This window comes from Gopherus flavomarginatus, chromosome 2 (assembly GCF_025201925.1).
Source record: "Gopherus flavomarginatus isolate rGopFla2 chromosome 2, rGopFla2.mat.asm, whole genome shotgun sequence".
Taxonomy (NCBI): Eukaryota; Metazoa; Chordata; order Testudines; family Testudinidae; genus Gopherus; species Gopherus flavomarginatus.
This window is the reverse complement of record NC_066618.1, coordinates 246,609,206-246,631,470: the sequence shown is the minus strand read 5'-3', so window position 1 is coordinate 246,631,470 and position 22,265 is coordinate 246,609,206. Positions and strand designations below refer to the sequence as shown.

Below are 22,265 nucleotides of genomic sequence, written 5' to 3'. Positions count from 1 at the left end.
GGCTTGTACACAAGTCCAGGAAGATAAACAAAACTCCACAATCTCTATGCCCTGATCTGTTCAGCGGAGAGAGAAACTCTCAGATCTTTGTCCTCACTGAAAGTGCATATGTGGTCCTACAAGCTAGCTGCTGGCTTGTCCTCTCTGACCCATTGTTTTCTCCTCCAATTAGGGCCAAACAATCTGCTGCAGATAGAGTAAGTATAGATTTATGTCAGGGCCATTAGAATCGAAGGAGAAAATGTCAATATTTACTACAGGTGTGCATGGGGGGGGGGAAAACAGCTTCAAATAAAACACAACAATAATCACGAGTATCACTGTCTTAACTGCTGTACAAATAGTAATTACTCCTCACCATCACCTTTTAGATAGGGATGTCTTATTCCCATTATCCAGTTGGGAACAGAAAACAGAGAGAAAGCTTAAATGAGTTGGTGCAAGCCCACCCAGCGTACTAGTGGCAGAGCCAAGATTAAAAAGCACAAAGAAACACACACAACTGAACAACTCAGGCATGCCTGGCTCCTAGGCTGTGTCCACTAGCCTACCCCATAGCCTCCAAAGAGGCAAGAGTAGGTGTATAATTGAACACTGGAGACTAAGCTTCCTCCCCCTCAAAAAAACAAAAATTCACATTAAAAACCAACCATAAGGGCATTTACAATGACCTTCTGAACTGACTTTTAACCTTCTTATTCTTTCACAGTGGAAAGAACATTTGATCTTCCATAAGCAAAATCCTTATATAGGTCACCAGCTCCAACATACTGTAGAAAGTCACTACTCATTTCTGTTGTGTGTCAAGTTTGGGAAGAGAAGCCATTTTTAAATCTGAGCTTCTGTATGAGTAGCAAAACCCACTGATTCTGCCACATTAGATGAAGGGTTGGAGTTTAACCATTCACCCATGGGAAGCAGTGAGTGTATGCCAACCTGATCTACTAAATTTCTTTTGTTTTCTCTTTTGTAAACAGCTGAAATAAAAGAATACAAGTGCTTACCTCTTTTGTTTATATCAAGTTCTGATAACTTTAGGGATAGTTCACTAGAGTTCCCACTTGTAGAGGACACCAGGATATCATGTATTGCATTTCTTCTACCAGTTCTTCCCGAAGCAATAAAATCTGCATATGTAGATTCCACATCAGTCATTGCTAACAAATATCCACATAGCAGTACCTAAACATGGAGCAGAAAAAAAGGTCCATATTTAAAACATGGGAAAGACAAAAAAGGACAGGGAGGCAGAAGAGGATAACTAGATGTCTCTGATCATGAAGTATGAAACCTTTAAAATGTGCTGGATTTACAGTAGTAGCACAGAGACCCCCCCCTTAAACTACTGAAGTTGGCAAATTAAGAGAATAAAATGAACAAAAATAAAAAGAGCAAGGATGTCGTACAACAAATGTTCTTTATTAAACTATTTTGACAACTGTAGGTTAAATATTTGAAAGAATATTTCATAATACATTCTTAAGTGTATTTTTAATGATAAATTTAGTACCATAAGAACTCTATTTAGCGTTTGCTGGGAAGTGGGAGGAAAGTGGGAGTTGGAACGAGTTCTTTTCTGCATGAAATACAAGGCACATGAATTAAGAATTTGAATTAGTGAAGTTCTGCTTTGTTTCTGCACGTTTAATGTTCTTCCCTGCAGTGCAGAGGTTGTGCTTTGATAATGTTGGTACTGTATATACCACTAGAGCTTCATGGGTGAATTTGCCTTGCTGTGGTATCGGCTCCAAAGTCAATGCATTGCAATAAACCCACTGAAGTCAGTGGAGTCATGTTGATTTACACCTACTGAGGATCTGATCTTCATCATCTCCTCATGGTTCAATACCTCTCTTCTCCTTTCCCTTTATGGGAGAATGTTCTTGAAAAATCACTAAATTTTGTAGGCTTCCTTTTGACAATCATATTGCTTTTACATGCCTAAACTCCGTTAGCATGCTCACCTAAAGCTTCCTGTGGAGATCTAGATAGCTAACTTTCATTAATGAAATTTCAGACAAGTCAAGTCTGCTACACCAGTACTCAAAAGAAAAGGGAGCACGAAGATCCACGAAGAAGAGGGAAGGAGCATTACTCCTGGGGGAATTCTGTGCCACTGCACATGCACAGAATTTATGTCCCCCACAGATTTGACTGCTTAACTGCAGAAAAATGACTTTCTGACAGGGAAGCCACAAGAGCCATCATGCGACCTTCCCTAAGAAGTATGTTTCAGGTGCTTAGGACAGCCAGCAGAGAAGCAAATCACTGTGAGGCAGTGGGTAGGACACTGGGGAACACCCAACTGGTGGCTCCTACCCTACACCGGGCTCAGCTGCTGGTCCCGGCTGGGCTGGGGAAGACGGGACTTCCTCTTTCCCTGCAGGACCATGTCAGACTCACCCCTAGATGTCTCCCCTCACTTTAGGAAGCTCTGCAAACTCCCTCACTCCTGCCCCCGCAAGATTCCTGCACCCATCACTCCTCAGCTGCAGCAGGAGGAAGCTGCTCCCCCATCCGCCCAAGCCCTGTGCATCCAGACTCCCTCATACCCAGACCCTCCAGCCAAGTCTCACCTCCACTCGTACCCAGAACCTCCCTTGCCAAGCCCACTCCCCCTGCATCTGGAACATCTTAATGAGTCACTGAGCCCCAATCAGCTGCACCTGGATCCCAACCCCACTGAGCCCCACTTCTCCAGCATTTGGACCCCCCCACTGAAATCCCCACACTGAGACCTCCCTGCTGAGCTCTATCCCACCCACACACCCTTGCAGAGTCCCATTACCAATGCATCCAGAACCCTCCCCCAACAAGCCCTTGTGCATCCAGATCCTCCCTCCCCCTGCACCCAGATCCCTCACTGAACCACCTGCACTCAGACTGCCCCACACAGAACCCTCTCAACCCACACCTGGATCCTCCACACTAAACCCCTCCACATTTGGATCCTGCCTTGCTGAGCCTGCCTGCCCACACCTGGTGAACCTGGTACAGAGGAGTAGGGCCCTGGGTGTTTCTGGGCCAGGCCCAGTCCTTGCACTGTGCCAGGGTTGGGTGCAGCCACACCACCGTGCACCACCACCATGCAGCCTGTGGCCTGTGCTCCCCAATGCCATGCTAGAACCTCCACATTTGACAAATAAAATAAGCAGAATTTTAAATTTTTTGGCACAGAATGCCCTCAGGAATAGAGTATGCTTTGACCAAAGGCAGTGCACATGGGGCCAAATTCTGCCCTCATTTACATGAGTGCTATTCCAGTGAAGCCACCAAGGGAAGAATTGGGTCCCTGATGCCAATTTAAACCTGGCTAAGTGGGTGAAAGTATATCACCAATTCCACAGGACTGAGCAAAGAGTTACTTAGTGAAAATGTATACAGCAAAAAATACTTTCATCCATTACCAAGACTTTTGGGGGGGGGTAAATAATGCCCTAAAGAGAAACCCTTTCTCTAGATATCACAATGTGTTTACGTTAGGGACTACCTTCTGTGTCTTGCACAGGGCTGAACACTACTGTCACAGCATACATGTTTTTTTTCCTTCTCTGCACTGTAAGGTCTGAGGCCTTTTTCTGCAGTCATATTAAGAGAGCAGCAGCCAGGAGCCAAGAACCAGAAAGTCACATCCTCACATTAAAGTAATGTAATATTGGGCTGTTAAGAAGGAGAGCCTGTCCTAACAGTGCCCACCTTCACCAGATAAAGAAACAAATCTTAAGATGTTTAGACACTTTGTTTGATAGCATTCTGTCTGGCAAGGAATCGCTTATCAACAGTTGTCGGTGTGAAATCTCCACTATTTTATTCTTTTGCCCTTTATGATCCCTACTTCTCTATTGTTTCATCTCTATGGCTTGTGCCTGGTTCTTTGATTGTTTCTGTCTATTATATAACTAATATAAACGGGGGTCCAAAAGGAAGTTCTTTGGAACTGACTCCAGAACACAGCCCAAGATCAGAGCTGCCAGACCTCAACGCCCTGCCAGCTCTATTGTGTACAAGCTGGAGTCCCCAGACAACCTGATCCTCACTGGCCAGCAGGAAAAGTTTGTCTGCCTTATTGGGAGTAGTGAGCATGGTATGCTTAGCGTGTGCATTCGGTTTTGGTGATTGTTAATAGAGATTAAGGATATTACTGTGTAAGGCACTTTCGCTGGTCAAAGACCCTGCAAACTCACAGAGTGTAAGGCTACGTCTTGAGCCTATGGAAGGGTAACTGTAGGTGCCCTAGAGCAGCATTTTTCAAACTGGGGGTCCCCAAGGGTACTCCAGGGGGTCTGCGGGTCCCGCTGAGAAACTCCTCTTCATGCCAGGGAACAGCTGTGAAGGAGACGCTGAGAGGGAGGGGAAGGAGCAGGGCCTTTGGCTCTGTGCCCCTCCCGGAAGCAGGCAGCAACATCTCTGCAGCTCCAGGGGGTGGGGCAAGGAGGTCTCCGTGTGCTGCCCCCGCCCCAAGCGCCAACTCCGCAGCTCCCCCTGCCATCCTCTGCCTAGGAGCCTCTGTCAGAAGACTGTGCTGGGTGGAAGCCACCCAAGGTAAGTGCTGTCCCCCTCAGCCCCTCCTGCATTCCAGCCCCCTGCCCCAGCCTGGTGAAAGTGAGCGAGGGTGGGTGAGAGAGGAAGGGGGGATAGAGTGAGTGGAGGCGAGGCCTTAGAGAAGGGGCAGGGCAAGGGCTGAGGGGGGGCTTGGGGGTTCCTGAGAAATTTTAAATCAAAATGGGGGTCCTCGGGTTGCTAAAGATTGAGAACTGCTGCCCTAGAGTGTGCAGGTAACAGCGTAACTGTAGATGTTTCCTTTTACAGTCACCTCCCTGGCTGCTATAGACTTAAAAGAAAACACTCAGATTGAATCAGGTGGTGTAGTTCAGTGGTTGCACAAAAATCATATACCAGGAAGATCTTAAATGCAACTGACTCTTTAGGACCACAGGCATTTCACTTGACTGCCTTGTGCCAAAGACGCTATGAAGAACAGATGCTAAGTACGAGCTGAGCTTCACTGGGTTAGTATATTACAAAAAAAATGACATTGTCAAAAAGGAAACAGCGTACGCTCTCTCTCTGTAAAAATATTCACACACAGTGGTAAGATTTAACTACCAGTAGCTGAAGTTACAGCAGCTGATGCCAACGGTTCTCAAGTACGTATAAAATCTTCATTGACATATTACTGTTAACGTAAAGCATCTGTTACTACTGTTTACTATGAAGTATTTTCTACAAGCCAATACTAATATTATGCAATCCTTTAGAATACAAAAAGATTCAACAACTTCTCCTCTAAAACTCTGTATTTTCATTGTCTTCTAAATGCCCATTCATTTTAAAAACAAACACACACTATCCTCACAAATCTTGTCCATTCCCACCCTGCTTTTGTTTTCATTCCTTAGCTCCCTCCATCTTCGCTTTTGTTTTCATTCCTTAGCTCCCTCCATCTTCGCACAGCCAGAGTCAGTTAATCAGCCTAGTGTGCCATATTGGAATCTACTGACGAGCTATTTGAGAAGCCAGGGAAATGGGGCCATGTACAATATTTTATCTGGCTAAATATAGCCATCTTGAATATCATTGTAAGAGTGACTTATCCACAAAGAATTTCGAGACTATGATGCTTCTGAGAATGAACTAGTGACACCGTGTCACACGCCAAATGCTGAATGGCTGACATAATTTCACTCCTGGGAATGAGACCTATGAAACAAGAGACCTGCTGTGAAGAAAGAGGGAATTAAAAGAGGTCAGCAGTGACGAAAAGCTTACTGGTATACACAGAATGGTGCTATGCCTTTCAGTTAACCAAAGCTTTCTTGGGCTTCACATTAATCCATGACAGGATATAGGACTGAAGCCGTTTAATAACTTATTGAATTTACTATTTAGTTCAGCCCCAATCTGCAAATGTGTTTTTTTAAAACAAAATAAATAAATGGATTAAAAGCATATAGGGTGGGGATGATGATAATGGTGTCATTACCAGCCAAAGGTCAGGTTAAAATCCAACACAAGACTTTAGACTTACCTGTGTTTTCCTCCAAAACATGTCAAACTTGACATGACAAGACAGAGATTTACTACTTGATTTTAATGCACCTTAAGTAATAACTGTTTGGTTCTTTTATTTAGGGCAGGTTTCAAGAAGACTAAGTGCAAAGCCAATGAGTAAGTATCTAGCCACAGGAGCTGCTCCTCAAAAACAAATAGTTTGAACTTTGATGCTAATATAGCATCAGTCCCAAGTCTACACAGCAATTGTTTCTTGCCAGGATGTTGCCTTAATCTGTTAAATGCAGCAGCAGCAGCACACTGCCAGAAGGAGCATTCTTTCATTCTGCAGAAAGCTGTACATCACTTTGCTGATCACCGTGGATCTGCTCACAAATTGATGAAGTACACACTATTGCTCAATTTCATTCAGAATGTTTTCAACTGTGTTTTGCCTCAGGTGTTTGCAATATCCTCACCCCCGCATACCAGTTATGGCAATTTCTAGAGCAAACATGGCTCATAGTTTTAAAGGGCGACCCTTAACTTTCCCTCAGAATTTAGAAACTAGGATGATTTGTCTGTCATGGGAAGAAATTAGTGAAAAGTGGCCATCTTTCACAGTGGTACTACTCTAGCACCTCCTGCCTCGCCGGATTTACTGATCTACAGCTCATACTGCCAGAATCCAAGGACCTCCATTTCCTTCCTTCAGAGGGCCTTTATCCACCAGATCTACTAGATGACAACAAACAGGAAGGTGGTTTCTTCCAACATGAACATCCATACCACTCCAGGAATTAGGTGTCAGGAGATACATAGACACAGTCTTTATTTCACCTCTATAACTAGAGTACATCCTCTCCCTAGGCCTTGGATTAGCTTTGCCTGTAAGGTCATTATTTACATATTAACCATAAAATAGTTATTCAGTAGGGGCTGTGGATACTCAGCACTCCTAAACAAAACTAGAGTGGAAAGCATTCAGTAACCCTGAAACACCAGGCCAACTGTTGAGTACAGTTAGAACAGGCCACTCCCACATCATGGCAGCTGTCACCCTAACCTCAGTTTCTTCTCCTGGTTCTCCATCAATTCACATGAACCCAGGAGTTTATTTAATGCTTCCCCTCCCAGATTTGTTTTATTAAGTCATTCCAGTTCTATAGCCTACGTTTGCTTGTGCTCCCAGATACTAAGGTTCCCTCCCTGACAAGTGGGGCATCATAAATAATGCCCCTCTGCCCTGCTAGGCTTAGGTCTCTCTCTCCCCTAGATACTAGGGTTCCTACAGCCTTTGTTCCAGGGACTGCAGCATGGCTGCCCTTGGTATAGGGTTCTCTGCTTCCCTCTTTCGAGGGACTTTGCCTAAAGTCTGGCAAGCTTCTCTAGCCTGCCACCATCCTGGCTGTACTGCCAGAAAGCCCTTCTACTCTCAGCAGCTCTTTCCCAGGTGTGAGCAAGCAGTCCCGCTTCTAGGAGGCACTGCCTCCAGGTGGCATTCAGGTGACCCCTGACTCAGGTGCTGGTGAGAGCTTATGGCTTCAACCCCATACATGCTGAGCTCACACTGTGACAAGACCTCTTTTCTGATGGCAGGTATTGGGTTATTTCACATGTTCAGATATTAATGGGGTTTGGCAGCAAGTGAAATTAAAAAAAATTCCCTGGTATGTAGGGGAATGTTGCGTGCTATCAGGACGCAGAACAGTAGTGGGCTCCTCAAAGCTTTCCTAGCGAACCTTCAAGTAATGACTACATGACATTCTTTTTTATATATCGATATAAAAAAAATAAATGTGTACTATATTACAGAGAATTCAGGAGTGTTTTCCATGTTATTCTAGAGTTACAAAAGAATATAAACTTTTGGAGTATCTCACCAGGAGTATCTCACAAGGCATATAACATGAACACTTCTGAATTCTCATTTTAAAATGTACACATACAGTAACTCCTTGCTTAACGTTGTAGTTATGTTCCTGAAAAATGCTACTTTAAGCAAAGCAATGTTAAGCGAATCCAATTTCCCCATAAGAATGAATGTAAATGAGGGGGTTACGTTCCAGGGAAATTTTCTTTTGCTAGACAAAAGACTACACACACACTCACATACACGCAGTACAAGTTTTAAACAAAAAATTTAATACTGTACAGAGTAATGATGAGTAAGAAGCTTGGCTGAGGCGGTGAAATCAGAAGGTGGAAGAGGGAGGGATATTTCCCAGGGAATGCCTTACTGCTAAATGATGAACTAGCACTTCGCTGAGCCCTCAATAGTTAACACATTGTAGTTAATATAGCCTCACACTCTACAAGACAACATGAATGGAGGGAGGAAACATAGCATGGCAGAGAGAAACAGAGGCACACACCGTGTGTGTGTGTGTGTGTGTGTGTGTGTGTGTGTGTGTGTGAGAGAGAGAGAGAGAGAGACAGACACACACAGTGTGTGAGAGATGCGCATTGCTCCTTTAAGTACGCTTACCCCACTCTAAGTACATTGCCCTTTTAAGTAGATCAGCAAGTTGAGACAGAAGCTGCTGCCAGAAAGCTTCTTCTGTCCTGAACCCTGTCATGTCCTCCTCCTCCTCCCAGCCCGTGGCGATGGGGTAAAGGAGCAGGGGGCAGAAGCAGGGGGAGAGGGGACACCCTGACATTAGCACCCCTCTTCCTCCCCATCCTCCGCACAGCAATCAGGAGGCTCCCAGGAGCAGCTCCAAGGCAGAGGGCAGGAGCAGCACAAGGCAGCGGGGGGAGGGACAGCTGAACTGCCAGCAGTTGATAACTTGCTAGGCAGCTGCGCACAGGGAACTTAGGGGAGCTGGTAGGAGGGCTGCCGGTCCACCTTGGTTTCAAGCCTCCACCAGCTAGTTCCAATGGGCTGCTCTTTCTGCAAGCAGTGGACAAAGCAGGCAGCTGCCAAACAACAAGAGGGAGCATTGTGCAACTTTAAACAATCGTGTTCTCTAAATGATCAGCAACGTAACAAAACGTTAACCAGGATGACGTTAAGCGAGGAGTTACTGTATTATATTGAAAATATATTTCTTGTATATAAACTAGTAATAAAGGTACTCCTGAGAAGATTTTTTTTAAACCCCACAGAAATGAAGTCTTTGATCAATAGGCTTGGTTTCCTAATATATATGCTGCAATATTTATTGACAACTTCTAATTTTTGTGCCTGTATAATCTCCTTAGTGTCACTAAACACAATTTTGTTTTGTGTTGGCATTTTAGGCAGAATCATGAGATGGTACCTTAAATTTGGAATTTCAGTGACATCACTATAGAAATCTCCTTTCACAGTGATGGCTTGATGACTGGAAGTCTGATTTATTTAGTGCAACCACCAAGTAAGTACCATTCCTCCTTAAAAACCCTTTTTTCATTCTCTTTGGGATGAGTGGAATCTGGCTTTTAGTATATACATAAATATTTCATGAAACATGATTTTAATTTCTTACCTAACTGCATTAACCTGTCTCCTTGGATAAAAATCCTGATTCTACTCCCATTGCCTTCAATAGGGCCAAAATTTCATCCCTTAACTTTAAAGGTTCTTTAAAGATGAAATGTTTATGAATAGCCTGCTACCCAGTGTTATTGAATAATTTCCTGACATTTTTCAGTAACATTTTCTGCTGGACTCAATTCAACAACAATTACTAACAAAATAATGAAAACATAATAAAAATATAACTAAAGTATTTGATAGCACTAATATTTAGCATGGAAAGACTAGTAATGAGTTTATCATTACAGTTGCAACCAGGAGATCTTTCAAAGGCCATTTCAAATTCAGATTTTCATGGTTCAAAGTCTTCCAGATTAACTCTTACAATGCAATATTTTAATTAATTCCCCTTCTCCATACCCCATACTTCCTGAAAACACTAACAGTTACAAAATGTTTAATTTAAAGAAGACCTCTCTGAACCAAGCTTAGATTTTGTGATCTTTCTTCCATTCTTCTCCATAGTAGGATCAAGTTACAGCTCAAGATTTGATGGGGCATAATGTATCTAATTGTACTTTTTATAGGTTTTGTTATTGGGGTGGGGAACTAAAGCTCATTAAATTAAGACTTATTACACAAGTCTAGTGAATCTGATGAAGATAAAAAAAAAAACTATAAACAAAGAATGCTCACATACTGTCACCTGAAATTCTGGAAACAACAGCTTACACACACACACACACACACACGGGAGCAACTCAGTGTCATAGGGAGCAGAATCAGACCCCCAGGAATTCAGGCAGAAGAGGAGACTTCCTAAGATCTGCTGGGGGAACAGAAGAGGAGCTCCATTACAACATACATTAGCAGGTGCACAGAATAGGTGCTTCACTGCTGTTCCTTCAAATACCTTCTTGACAAGTCTCTCTGCTTCCATCCTTTGATCTCACTAGCCCAATTTATGGGTTAATATTAATCACTCTTTTATATACAGTTTATTGTATCCCCAAGATTTCCTAGCAATGTGTGTTACATTTTTCTTCAATGCAATCTGGTTCTACTGGAAAAACTGGAACACAGCCTGACATTTAGTTGAACTGTAGTGTAAAATCCTGACTCCACTGAAGTCAATGACAAAACCTTCTATTGACTTTAAGGACTTTACTGCTGTTCTCAAGAATCTGGAAGTGAAAGCATAAAATTATGCCACATAACACTGAACTTTTCAATGCACATTAAAAATCAATGCCCAGAAGCTAACCAGACCAGTAGTATACCTGGTGCTTGAATTAAACCTGTTTCAGGGACTGGCCCCTCTATTGGAAAGTCTATTGTTTTAACCTGTTATTGCCTCACATCCATGTTTTGTCAGTGTTTCCATTACTGTACTATCACAAAGAAAAGAAACAAAATGAAAGCAAAAACACAACAACCCTGTGAATAGTAACTTCAGTGTAGGATTTGGCATGTGTTACCGGCAGCAGGAAATGGTAGTTTTGTTGCACTAAAAATTACTGTAATATAAAACCCTCCAAGACACAATCCTCCCTGCTCTCTCCCTCCACACACACAGCTGAGAACTAAGAGTGGATTTTTCAGCTTTATTAAAAAAATTTCTCAAGGTTTGGAAGGTAAACTTTGTGTCATGATCTGAGCATCACTGAAAAATAATGATCTATATTCAGCTTTCATATAGGAACATAAAACCCTATCCTTAATACTATGCAAGCAATAGAGGAGTTGTACAATTATGTTTTTAAAATAAAATTCAGTGAAGATTCAGCTTTCCTGTAAGCTCTTTCCAGTCAACAGCAAGCCTCTGGGACTATATTTGCCACATGAACTAATAATAGATTCTAAGGCTAGCTGGGATCCCTGAGATCATATGTGGCTCAGGCCACAGAACTTCTTCAAAATAATTTCTAGAGCAGAGCTTTTAGTAAATCATCCAATCTTGATTTTAAAGTTGTCAGTGATTGAGAATCCACTACGACCCTTAGTAAATTGTTCCAATGGTTAATTACTCTCACCATTAAAAATTTGTGTCTTATTTCCAGTCAGAATTTGTCTAGCTTCAACTTCCAGCCATTGGATTATGTTGTATCTTTCTCAGTTAGATTGAAGGACTCATTAAATATTTGCTTTCCCAATTAGTACTTTTAGACTGTAACCAAGTCGCCCCACAACCTTCTCTTTGTTAAGCTAAATAGATTGAGTTCTTTGAGTCTATCACTATAAGACATGTTTTCAAATCCTTTAATCATCCTCATGGCTCTTTTCTGAGCCCTCTCTTATTTATCAAACACCCTTCTTGAACTGTGGGCACCAGAACTGGACACTATATTCCAGCAGCAGTCACACCAGTGCCAAATACAGACACAAAATAACCTCTATTCCTACTCAAGATTCCTCCGTTTATGTATTCCAGGATCATACTCACTCTTTTGGCCACAGTATCACAATGGGAGCACATGTTCAGCTGATTTTCCACCCTAACTCGCAAATCTTTTTGGGAGTTACTCCTTTCCATTCTTTGTACAGTCTTTGTTCCCAGATGTATAAATTTGTATTTACTCATGTTAAAACACATTGTCTGCTTGCACCCAGCTTACCAGGCGATCCAGATTGCCCTGAATCAGTGACCTGTCCTCTTCATTATTGACCATTCCTGCAGTTTGTGTGTCATCTGCAAACTTTATTAGTGATGATTTTACGTTCTCTTCCAGGTCATTGATAAAAACGTTAAACAGCATTGATGAAGGGCTTGCTTAGGAGGTAGAGCAAATTGTTGTCAGAGGAACCTCTGTTTTAAATCCATTTTGCAGAATGCTATGCACCTTATGGCAAATAAATCAAACTTTGGTTTTGAAGCAACTGCTTCTGTGTTACTGTCCACAGGCTCCCAAAGGGAAACTCTTGCATTTGTCAAGCCTGCTGGGACTGCATGATGTAACCTGGGAGATCTACTTGAAAAACAGCTGGATCCTACCTCAAAGAGAAATGGAGGCACAAGCCTGCCACTTGAAAAGGGTGCACTATGAGACTTGGAAAAGAGTCTCAAAAGGGACAGCCCACTCATGGCCCATGACATGGAGAAGACAAGGGGACCTGATCAGAACAAGATAGGGAATTGTGATATGTAGGAACTTCGACTGGGTACTGCAAAAATTGGCTGACACAGGTATGTGTCTTAAGAGGGAAAAGTATTTTTCAGGCTGCTATCATTTATCTGGGACACAACATTAATGCAACTGGCTTACACTCAGTAGAGGAGAAGGTACAGGCCATTACCGAAAATACAGTGGGTACAGGGATTACCAAGGTCACCAAAGTCAGTGTCCAAACCGAAATCCTTTCTAGGCCTGCTAAATTATGGTAAAATTTTATCCAACTTAGTATCCGTATTGGCTCCATTACACAAACTGTTACAGAAGGGATAAAATTCCAGTGGGCTCAAAAACAAAAAAATAGTTTTTGCAGAAGCAAAGAAATCGCTAATGTCATCAAAACTGTTTAATTTATTAGAAGTAGTACTGTTTTGTGATGTCTCACCATGTTGCGGGAGTGGGGGCAAAAAGTGGTATTAGCTCACTGAATGTCCGATGGATCCGAGTGTCCTATCAATTATATATCAAGGTCACTAATTTCAGCAGAAAAAAAGTATTCACATTTAGAATGAAAATGGCTAGCTGTGGTTTTTGGGCTAAAGAAGTTCCCACTCTTACCTATATGACAGGTCCAGCGCTAGTAGGCAGGGGGAGGTGGAATAAGAAGACACTGCATGCTGCTTTCGCCCACAGGCACTGCCCCCTCCCCCCACAGCTCCCATTAGCTGCTTCCCAGACAACAAGAGTGCAGAGCCAGTACTCGGGGCAGGGGCAGCATGCGGAGCCCCACGGCTCCCCGCCTAGGAGCTGGACCTGCTGGCTGCTTCCGCGATGCAGCGTGGTGCCAAGACAGATAGGGTTTAGCTTGCCTTAGCGCTGCGGACCAGACCTTTAAACGGTCCCATCAGCAATGCTGACCAGAGCCACCAGGGTCCTTTTTCGACCGAGTACCTGCAGCACCTCCGGGCCACCCCTCTCCCACCCCCCAAGATTTAGTCAGAGGTATATAGTACAAGTCATGGGCAGGTCACGGGGTTGTGAATATTTGTTTACTGCCCATGACTTTTTCTAACAATACCTGTGACTAAAACATATCCTTACCTATGGCATCTGCCAGAATTCAGAGATGGTCTCTCAACGTATCAGTTTATGGCTACGAATTTGATTATAAAACCTGGAAAAGCATTGGGTAATGTGCATACTCGGAGTAGATTTCCTTTGTCAGATAGCCCATCCGAAGTACCTCAGTCTACAGAAACCATCCTCTTTACTTCTCTAATCAACACAGCACAGATAAAAAGATAGAGATTCATTATTGTCTTGAGTGCAGAGAATGATTACAAAATCACTAGACAAAAGAGGGTAAGCACAGAAATCTAACTTTATTACAACCAGAAGAAGTCTGTAAATGTCCAGGCTGCGTACTTATTATTAGGGTCCAAGATAATCATATCTCCAGTAAGTAAACTAGCCGTGCTAAACTTGTTATTCAGTAGTGCTGTATTTCAGGAATGTATTAAAACAAAACAAAACCAAAAAAAAAACCGCACACACAATAGAACTGCCCCATACCACCCTTCTTTCAATGGCCTAGCGCAGGGATTTTCAAATGTCATTGCACCACGATCCCCTTCTGATAACAAAAACTACTACATGACCCCAGGAGTGGGGACTGAAGCCTGATCCCACTAGAGCCCCACTGCCCCAGGCAGGGGCGCCAAAGCCCAAGGGCTTGTTCAGCCTCAGGCAAGGGTCCTATAACCTGAGCCCTGCTGCCCCAGGCTGAAGCTCTCAGGTTTGGCCTTGGGCCTGGTGTTTGAGCTTTGGCCCTGGGCCCCAGCATGTCTAAGCCAGCCCTGGCAACCCATTAAAATGGTGTCGCCACCCACTTTGGGGTCTTGATCCAGTTTGAGAACCACTGATTTAATGGAGCTGGCTGTGCAAATCATAGAAACGGAAAGAAAGAAGATGGCATATGATAGCATAGAAGCCAAGCCGACGAGGCTGCTTTTCCAGTATTGCATGACACCACAAACCACAACAGAAAAAGTTACCTTCAGAAGGAAGGAAACGAAGAATACAATCTGGACTCTACACTCCGCTCAAGCTGCTAACACGAGGGAAAAGCAGGCAACACAAGAGTTATATTATGATGTATGAGGTGTGGGTAATGCAGTATATATTCTTAACTAGTGAGGGCTACTGCAAAAATTATCAGGTTGCATCATAGCATAGGCAGGACCACTTTCTTGGGTGACTGATTTACTAGATGGGAGACATCACAATAAGTGTTGTCTGCAGCACCATGAGGAGTTAAGAATTCTCATTCAGATAGGTTAAGGTACAAGGCGTTATGGAGTCACCAGACTATCCAACCACTGCATCCAGAAAATAGTGAGATTGCTCAGGACCCTGTACCAACCACTACAGCAGACTTGGAAGTTAAGCCTGCAGAGACAGTTTTATCAACAAAAAGCTCTTCTGCATCTGCTAGTAATCAAAGACTATAGGTGTTTCCACTGTACCACTCCAGAAGATCTCCCAAATTTAGAGACAGGACTGGACTTGTAGTAATAAGGCAATTACGCTAGAAAAGGGCAGAATAATCCCTTGCAATTGCCTGAAGATTAAGTAGTCCATCCAAACCTTGTTGTTATAATGTTGTTAATTAGGGCTGTTGGTTAATCACAGTTAACTCATGCAATTAACTCAAAAAATTGAGATAAATTAATCGCGATTAATCACAGTTTTAAATCACACTGTTAAATAGAATACCAATTGAAATTTACTAAATTTGTGGATGTTTTTCTACATTTTCAAATTTAACCGCTTGACAGCCCTAATATTAATGTTTTAAGTTTATTAATAATTTAAAGGGGGAGGCGTGTAATATTGCAGGTATTTGTTATGCATATTGCCACTGGTGGCCAATCTGAGAATAGCTATTTACTGTTAGAAGCCCTAAAGTCATTACTGAGGACACTCCAGAGGATTTCAGGGGGCGCAGGGGGAAGGGCGGGGAAGAAAGGTGTAAGATGGAGGCTACTTAGTGGTCTACATGAACCTGTACCGGAATAAAAAAGGGTCTCCTTTTTTTCAGTTGTAATCAGTTTCTGGTCTCCATACATTGTAACAGGGATCCTCTAAGTCAAATAGATGTACAATAATTCACCAGGTCTCTACAGAGAGTTAGTAGCATAGCTCACTGGTCATCATAATCTTTGCAAAATGTATGTATGAATAATATTTAAGGAATTGTGGGTCTATACTGAAAAATTAGGCACTTTAGGTATGTAAGTTAAGACAGGTCACCAGAAGATGAAAAAATGTTCCTGTCAGGTGGACAGGATAGACACTTACCTCTCTCTGGCTGGTCACGTGTGTATTGTCTGCTTCACAAAGGAAGCTTATCTACAGACTGAGCCAAATGCTAATCAAGGGATTGTGAAATCTTCAAGAAAGAAAGAAAACAGCAGGAGGGGATCCTGTTTTAAAATAAAAAGACAGTGGATGGTTGGAGTATATCTGGGAGACCAGTATACTACCAATGCATCTTTCCACTGAGGAGACAAGAGAACAGCATGACTTGTCTTATGAACAGAAGATCACAGCAAAGCCTGACTAATATTCTGGAAGGATTTGGGCAGAGCTTTGGCTCTATAAGACATGACAGGAACTAGTTAACAAAGTCCAGGTTTTAGAATGTGAGTTATGTTTTTATTTTATATGTAACCATTTTGTTACCAGTATTTCTACTTTCTACTGCTCTTTCTTAAATAAAAGATTTGCTTGTTTTCACTAAAAACCTATCTAAGCGCTGCATGTTAAGCAGAACTACGGTGGAACTGGTAAGCGATGGGGGTACCGTTCCTTTGGGAGAAATGATTCTGCGAATGTCCGGTTGACCAGGGCCCGGATACTCCAGGGAGATGCTCAGAGGGCTCAGGAGTTGGAGCGTGCCTATCACTAACCTGCAGAGAAACAGCAGAACCAGTGCAGGCTAAGAGGGGAGTGCTTGTGTTGCCCATGGCCAGTGGAGTCAGGGAGCTGAGACACAGCAGGCACAGACAAGGCTCCCCCATGCTGAGAGTAGGTGGTACTAGGACACCTCACAAACCTGGGAAGCGTCATATAATGGGTATTCTAACTATCCTCTAGGAACTAGACCAAGGCAAGTTCTGTGGTACAAAACCTAACCCTTAAAAAGACCCCAGAACCTTGGTTGTAAGAACATTACAATAAATATTTTTGTAAATTGCAGCAGACAACCCAATCACCTCAAGCCACTATCATGCATGACAGTTTCTAAATGCTTTTTTGCCAAAGGAAATCTTAGAACAGCAATGAAACAGCTGCCTGGATCAACTGCTGCCATTTGAATTTTCCATTCCTACCGTGGAGTCATTCTGCACCAGCAGGGACTAGATAACTAATAGATCTTACTCCTGTCTCATCTTGGATTTCCACTATTCTGCAAATGGATACTTACCTATAATAAACCTTTCCCCCTTCTTTGGTCTATATCTTTGCAATTGTAGATGCATATTGCTCTTCTGTATAAAATGCACAGGTGTTAGTACTTCAGGCCAGTGGTTCTAAACTGGGATACATGTATGGGGGTTGTCATAGTATAATTCCCAATTCTGGACCTTAGCGTCCAAAATATGGGTACTAGCATGAATTTCCCTAAGCTTAGTTACCAGCTTAGATCTGATATGCTGCCACCAATCAGGAATTTTCCAGGGCCTGATACCCTCTGGTCCCCCCAAACCCTTCTCTGGGGACCCCAAGGCCCAGATTCCCTGAGTCTCACAACAAAGGGGAATAAACCATTCCCTTCCCCCTCTCTTCTTCCTCCCAGCTCCTTCCCGCCCTGGGAACACTAGGAGATCGCTTGATTCAACTTTTTGAATCACCACACTGAGAGGACTGTTACCTTCCCCCTCATCCAGAGGCAATACAAGCTTTAAGCTGTGTGAATCTAACACAGAGAAAATTTAACCTTCCCTTCTCCCCACCAATTTCCTGGTGAGTACAGACACAATTCCCTTGAAGCTTAACTAGGAGAAAAAAATTAAACAGGTCTTAAAAGCAAAACTTTCAATAAGAAAGAAAGAAAAAGTAAAAGGTTTATCTCTGCACTTTAGATGGTAAAAAGTTACTGGGTCTTTCAACTTATGAACAATAGAAAGAAACTTTCTCCAGCAGAAACACAATTTAAGCTACTTCCAGCAAGTACACATATGTAAATGAAAAAAAAAAATTAAAAAAAACTATGACCGCCTTCTCTTACTTACAATTCTGAATAGACAAGAGACTGTAGCAGGGAGATTGGCAGAAAACCTGGTTGCACTTCTAGTCCCGTCCAGGACCCAGAGAGAACAAAGCCAAACCCCAAACCCACAAACAAAGGCTTCCCTCCACGATATTTGAAAGTATCTTGTCTTCTGATTGGTCCTCTGGTCAGGTGTTTGCAGGTCACTGTTTGTTAACCCTTTATAGGTGAAAGAGACATTAACCCTTAGCTATCTGTTTATGACAGGGGTATGCAGCAGTCTTCCAGCAAGTATTCAACTCATCTAGATCAGTGTTTCTCAACCTGGGGGTTCAAGCCCCAGAGATCATGGGATGAGTTTAGTGGGATCACCTGTGCAGGGCCAGCATAGGGGTTGGCAAGCAGAGCAACTGCCCAGAGCTCCACGAAACAGGGGGTGCTACAAAACTAAATGACATGCTTCAGCCTCACCATCTGGGGCTTGGGCTTCAGGCAAGGCCACAACTGAAAAAACTGAAATGTAAGTACAATATTTATATTCAATTGTTTTATAATTATACAGTAAAAATTAGAAAGCAAGCAATTTTTCAGTAACAGTGCACTGTGACACTTTTGTATTTTTATGTCTGATTTTGTAAGCAAGTAGTTTTTAAGCAAGGTGAACCTTGAGGTACAAAAGACAAATCAGACTCCTGAAAGGGATACAGTAGTCTAGAGAGGTTGGAACCATTGGTTTAGGCAACAAGTAAAGAGAAACAGTTTTATTTTTATGAGCGAACAGCTGACAGAATAAAGATAGCACATGAAAGATACATAGTACATTTTGTACTTTTTTGGGGGGTGGGGGGGTAGGTAAAGAAACAGCACCATAGTGCAGGACAACTTCTATTCAGCAGAATTAAGGGATATGCTGGCTGAACATCTTTCAGTGCTTTACTATAGCTGCTGTAGTTTCTAACAAAGACAAACGCACCTTGTATGAAGAGTTCTAATTCAGGTTCTTTAAGCTGTTGACAACCCAAGGAATGTATACAATCTTTCATTCTCTCATTCCCGTAAAATCCAGTTACAGATACCTTTTCAGAGATTTAGCATGCATTAATTGTGTGATCTTATTTTAATCAATATGAGAGAGTCTTGCTAATGTTTTCCATTGGCTTAAAATGTCAATAAAGCTAACAGCTAATGAAAAGAAATTAGACAATAGTGCTGAGACTCTTCGTTTCTTAACTATGTATCATACCAGACAAAGGAGGTAAGCAGTGCAGAGGACCCACTTAGAAGTCTAATACCATAGAAAATCATTTTAAGGTACACATCACTAAATTTACAAATTACAATTATATTAAAAGGTTGCAACAACATCCTGGACCTTATTTATTAAAAATCAGATTCTGCCTGGCCCTTAATATGGCTTCTGCCTAGAACAGGCAATCTAGTCGTAAGAGCCAAATCTTGTTTCCACTGAAGTCGTAAAAGAGGTTTTCCACTGAGGGCCCTGGGACTGAGATTTGGCACTAATAGAATATATTTTTCTTTCACTCAGTTTTCTTTCCAGCTATGCACAAGGAAAACTAAAGTCACCACAATGCAGGTTTTCTGTAAGATATAATGGGCCTGACTCTTTCACACTTGCACTGGTGTTATTTCTAAGCAACTCTCACGAGTGTATTAAATTCAGTGGAGTTACTCACAAATTACACCAGCGTAAGAAGGAGAACAAAGCCAGATGCCTGCATTCTGTGAAATTGGCCCAGAGTGCATCAGAAAAGTGGCAAAGTCAATAGGCGGGCGTGTGCTAAAAATGGTGCAAAGATTGACAAAGGGGACTGTAGGAATGCAGTATCTAAAAGGTCAATTCATGAAAAAATTGACAAGGATTTTAAGAATGGGAAAAGGTGCAAGTTAGAACAGTCCACAACAACAATTAGGGTTTGTAATTTGCAGGGTTGAAATTATAGCACCATAACCGTATTTAAATACACTTGTGATTAGCAAGGTTCCTGCACAGTTTCTTTGTCTAGAGTGAAAACCATGCTACAGAATTCCACTCTCTCTGATACCTTAAATGCACCATTGGATGCTTATCTAGAATGTCTATAATTATAGATTATTTTCAGACATACAAGACCTGTTCCTAGTGGTCAGGGAAGCCATGCTAGCCACAGTTTTGTTTCCAGCACAGTTTCAACCCCATTGGGTGCAGGAAGTAATTTTGTAACCGACATATATTCTGCAGATATCTTAAAACGTCAGCTGCAATGGTTCTGCATTATTAAAGCATGGCCTCTTGAACACCTTCATTGATCCAATATGAAGAACACTCCAGTTTCTTGGTGTTTTTACATTTTCCTTCATGCCTAACTATATACTGGGCTATTACAGAAGCACAGGATTTGTTCCATACAAATGTCTTTGGGACAGGTTTCCCCTTAACACTCCAGTGCCATAAAGCAACTGATAGCATTTGGTGACCTTTTAAAACACAGATCAGCCCTTTGATTCATCATTCAAGTATGTGTTGCAATACCCAGAGCTGAAGAGATCTGTTTCATCTGGGGCAGTGAAAGGAACAATGGCAAAAACTACTAGGATCGGAGACAGTATGCTTGTTTGTCAGCAAAATAATCAGCTGCTATGGGTTCCAAAAAGGAGGCATTTCATTTGCTTCCTCACACCCCTTTGAATAAAAATAAATTACAACTTGGGCAAGGAAATTCTCCATCACTTTATGCAGACATAAGAAGCAGGTACTAAATGCAGACCTGTTTCTTGTGTTCATATTTGATATTTGACATGCTAATATGGAGTTCCCCCAAGAATACACTCAGCAGGATCTGCATATTTCCAGCTCTTACGAAGAGAAGTACTACTTGGAAATCCATAAAATTAAGTCATTTCTCTACAAGTATAATTTTGGTGAATGGAGACATGTAGTTTTTAAAACCAAAATTAAAAGGTTATGAGACTATATTTAAGTCACCAAACCACAATCCTTTCATATATTTTCATAAATGTTTCATTTATGAATTATTTGGTGAATGTTCGGATCATTAATAACTCAAAGTTTCTTAAACAATTTTTCTGTGGCCAGCTTAACTTCTACTTCACATTTGCATTAGTTTCCCCAGCCACTAGATAATCTGATTTTGTTCTTTTTCTTCTAAATATTCTTTAGAAATTATAAAAGGATACAATTTGACAGTATTTTAGCTTTTATGTCACTTAGTAACAGCTCTTCAATCCAGGATCTTATGATAAATATATAAACACTGTGCACACACTCAGACTTCTGTTAGTCCGAGTCTTACATTTGCAAGGTTTCAATCCATTTTTGTCTTTTGTTCCTATGTGTTCACTCGATGCTTTAAATTCTAAAGTCTGCCTGATTCTGTTGCTAAGCAACAGTTTATTATTTCATCAGGAAGTCCTAGCTAGGCTAATTGTCTAGAACATGCCTGGTTTTTAGGTCCATTTCTAGCAAGAATATTTTACCACTTAATGGAACATTAAGGTTGCCACTATAATAGTAGGCAGTAGTCACCCTGGAAATCTTGCCAGTTACCCCAGATGACAAAATAATGATTCCAGTATTTGCAAAATTGAAGGCATTCTTTCTACCATAAGCACAGAGAAGTACATAACCCAAGTAACCACATCTCTTTAGAGCAGGGGTCAGCAACCTTTCAGCAGTCGTGTGCCGAGTCTTCATTTATACACCCTAATTTAAGGCTTTGCGTGCCAGTAATACATATGAATGTTTTTTAGAAAGTCTCTCTCTAAGTCTAATATATATAACCAAATTGTTATATGTAAAGTAAATAAGGTTTTCAAAATGTTTCAGAAGCTTTATTTAAAATTACATTAAAATGCAGATCTTATCAGTTTAGTATGATCCTTGCCCTTGCTTTTCCTTGCTGAGTTTTCCAGTGCCTGGCACGTATTTGGATACTTTAAGCTGCACACAGGCTTCTGAGTGATCAGTTGTTAACCGGCTCCAAGAGGGACAGAGGACAGATTTAATGTGTGAAAAATACCTGTTCACACAGGTATGTGGATCCAAATGCTGAAAGCATTGCAAACAATTTTCTTCAAACAGTTAAATTTCACTAGCAGGGACGTCCAGCAGGTCAGAATAGAGACCGCATGATCTCTCTCGGTAGCTTCAAGTGCGCTCTGTAGATCCACAAACTTTGATGTCCACAATTCTGAGCTTTTTAACTGAATGAGTTGCATTTCAAAACCTTCAACACCCATCCAGTGAAATATAGACAAATCCAAGTCACTTTCATTGAACTTTTCAGGTTTAATTAGAAAAGAAAACATTGGGTCAAATCGCTGGAAATCTTGAAATCTGTCAGAAAATTCTGATTCCAGTTCTTGCATGTACTTTCCAATCTCATCCACATTGCAACGTGTCAATAGCTCT

General features: G+C 41.8%; 1 protein-coding gene across 1 annotated transcript in view; it reads right to left on the bottom strand.

Annotated features, from left to right (window-relative positions):
• PKIA (cAMP-dependent protein kinase inhibitor alpha) overlaps positions 1 to 22,265 on the bottom strand; it is a 61,765-nt gene that overhangs the window by 6,290 nt on the left and 33,210 nt on the right. Inside the window, exon 2 of the mRNA XM_050941494.1 lies at positions 1,005 to 1,182. Coding sequence (XP_050797451.1) covers positions 1,005 to 1,155 — 151 coding nt within the window. The 5' untranslated portion in view covers positions 1,156 to 1,182. The remainder of the gene's footprint in view (positions 1 to 1,004; positions 1,183 to 22,265) is intronic.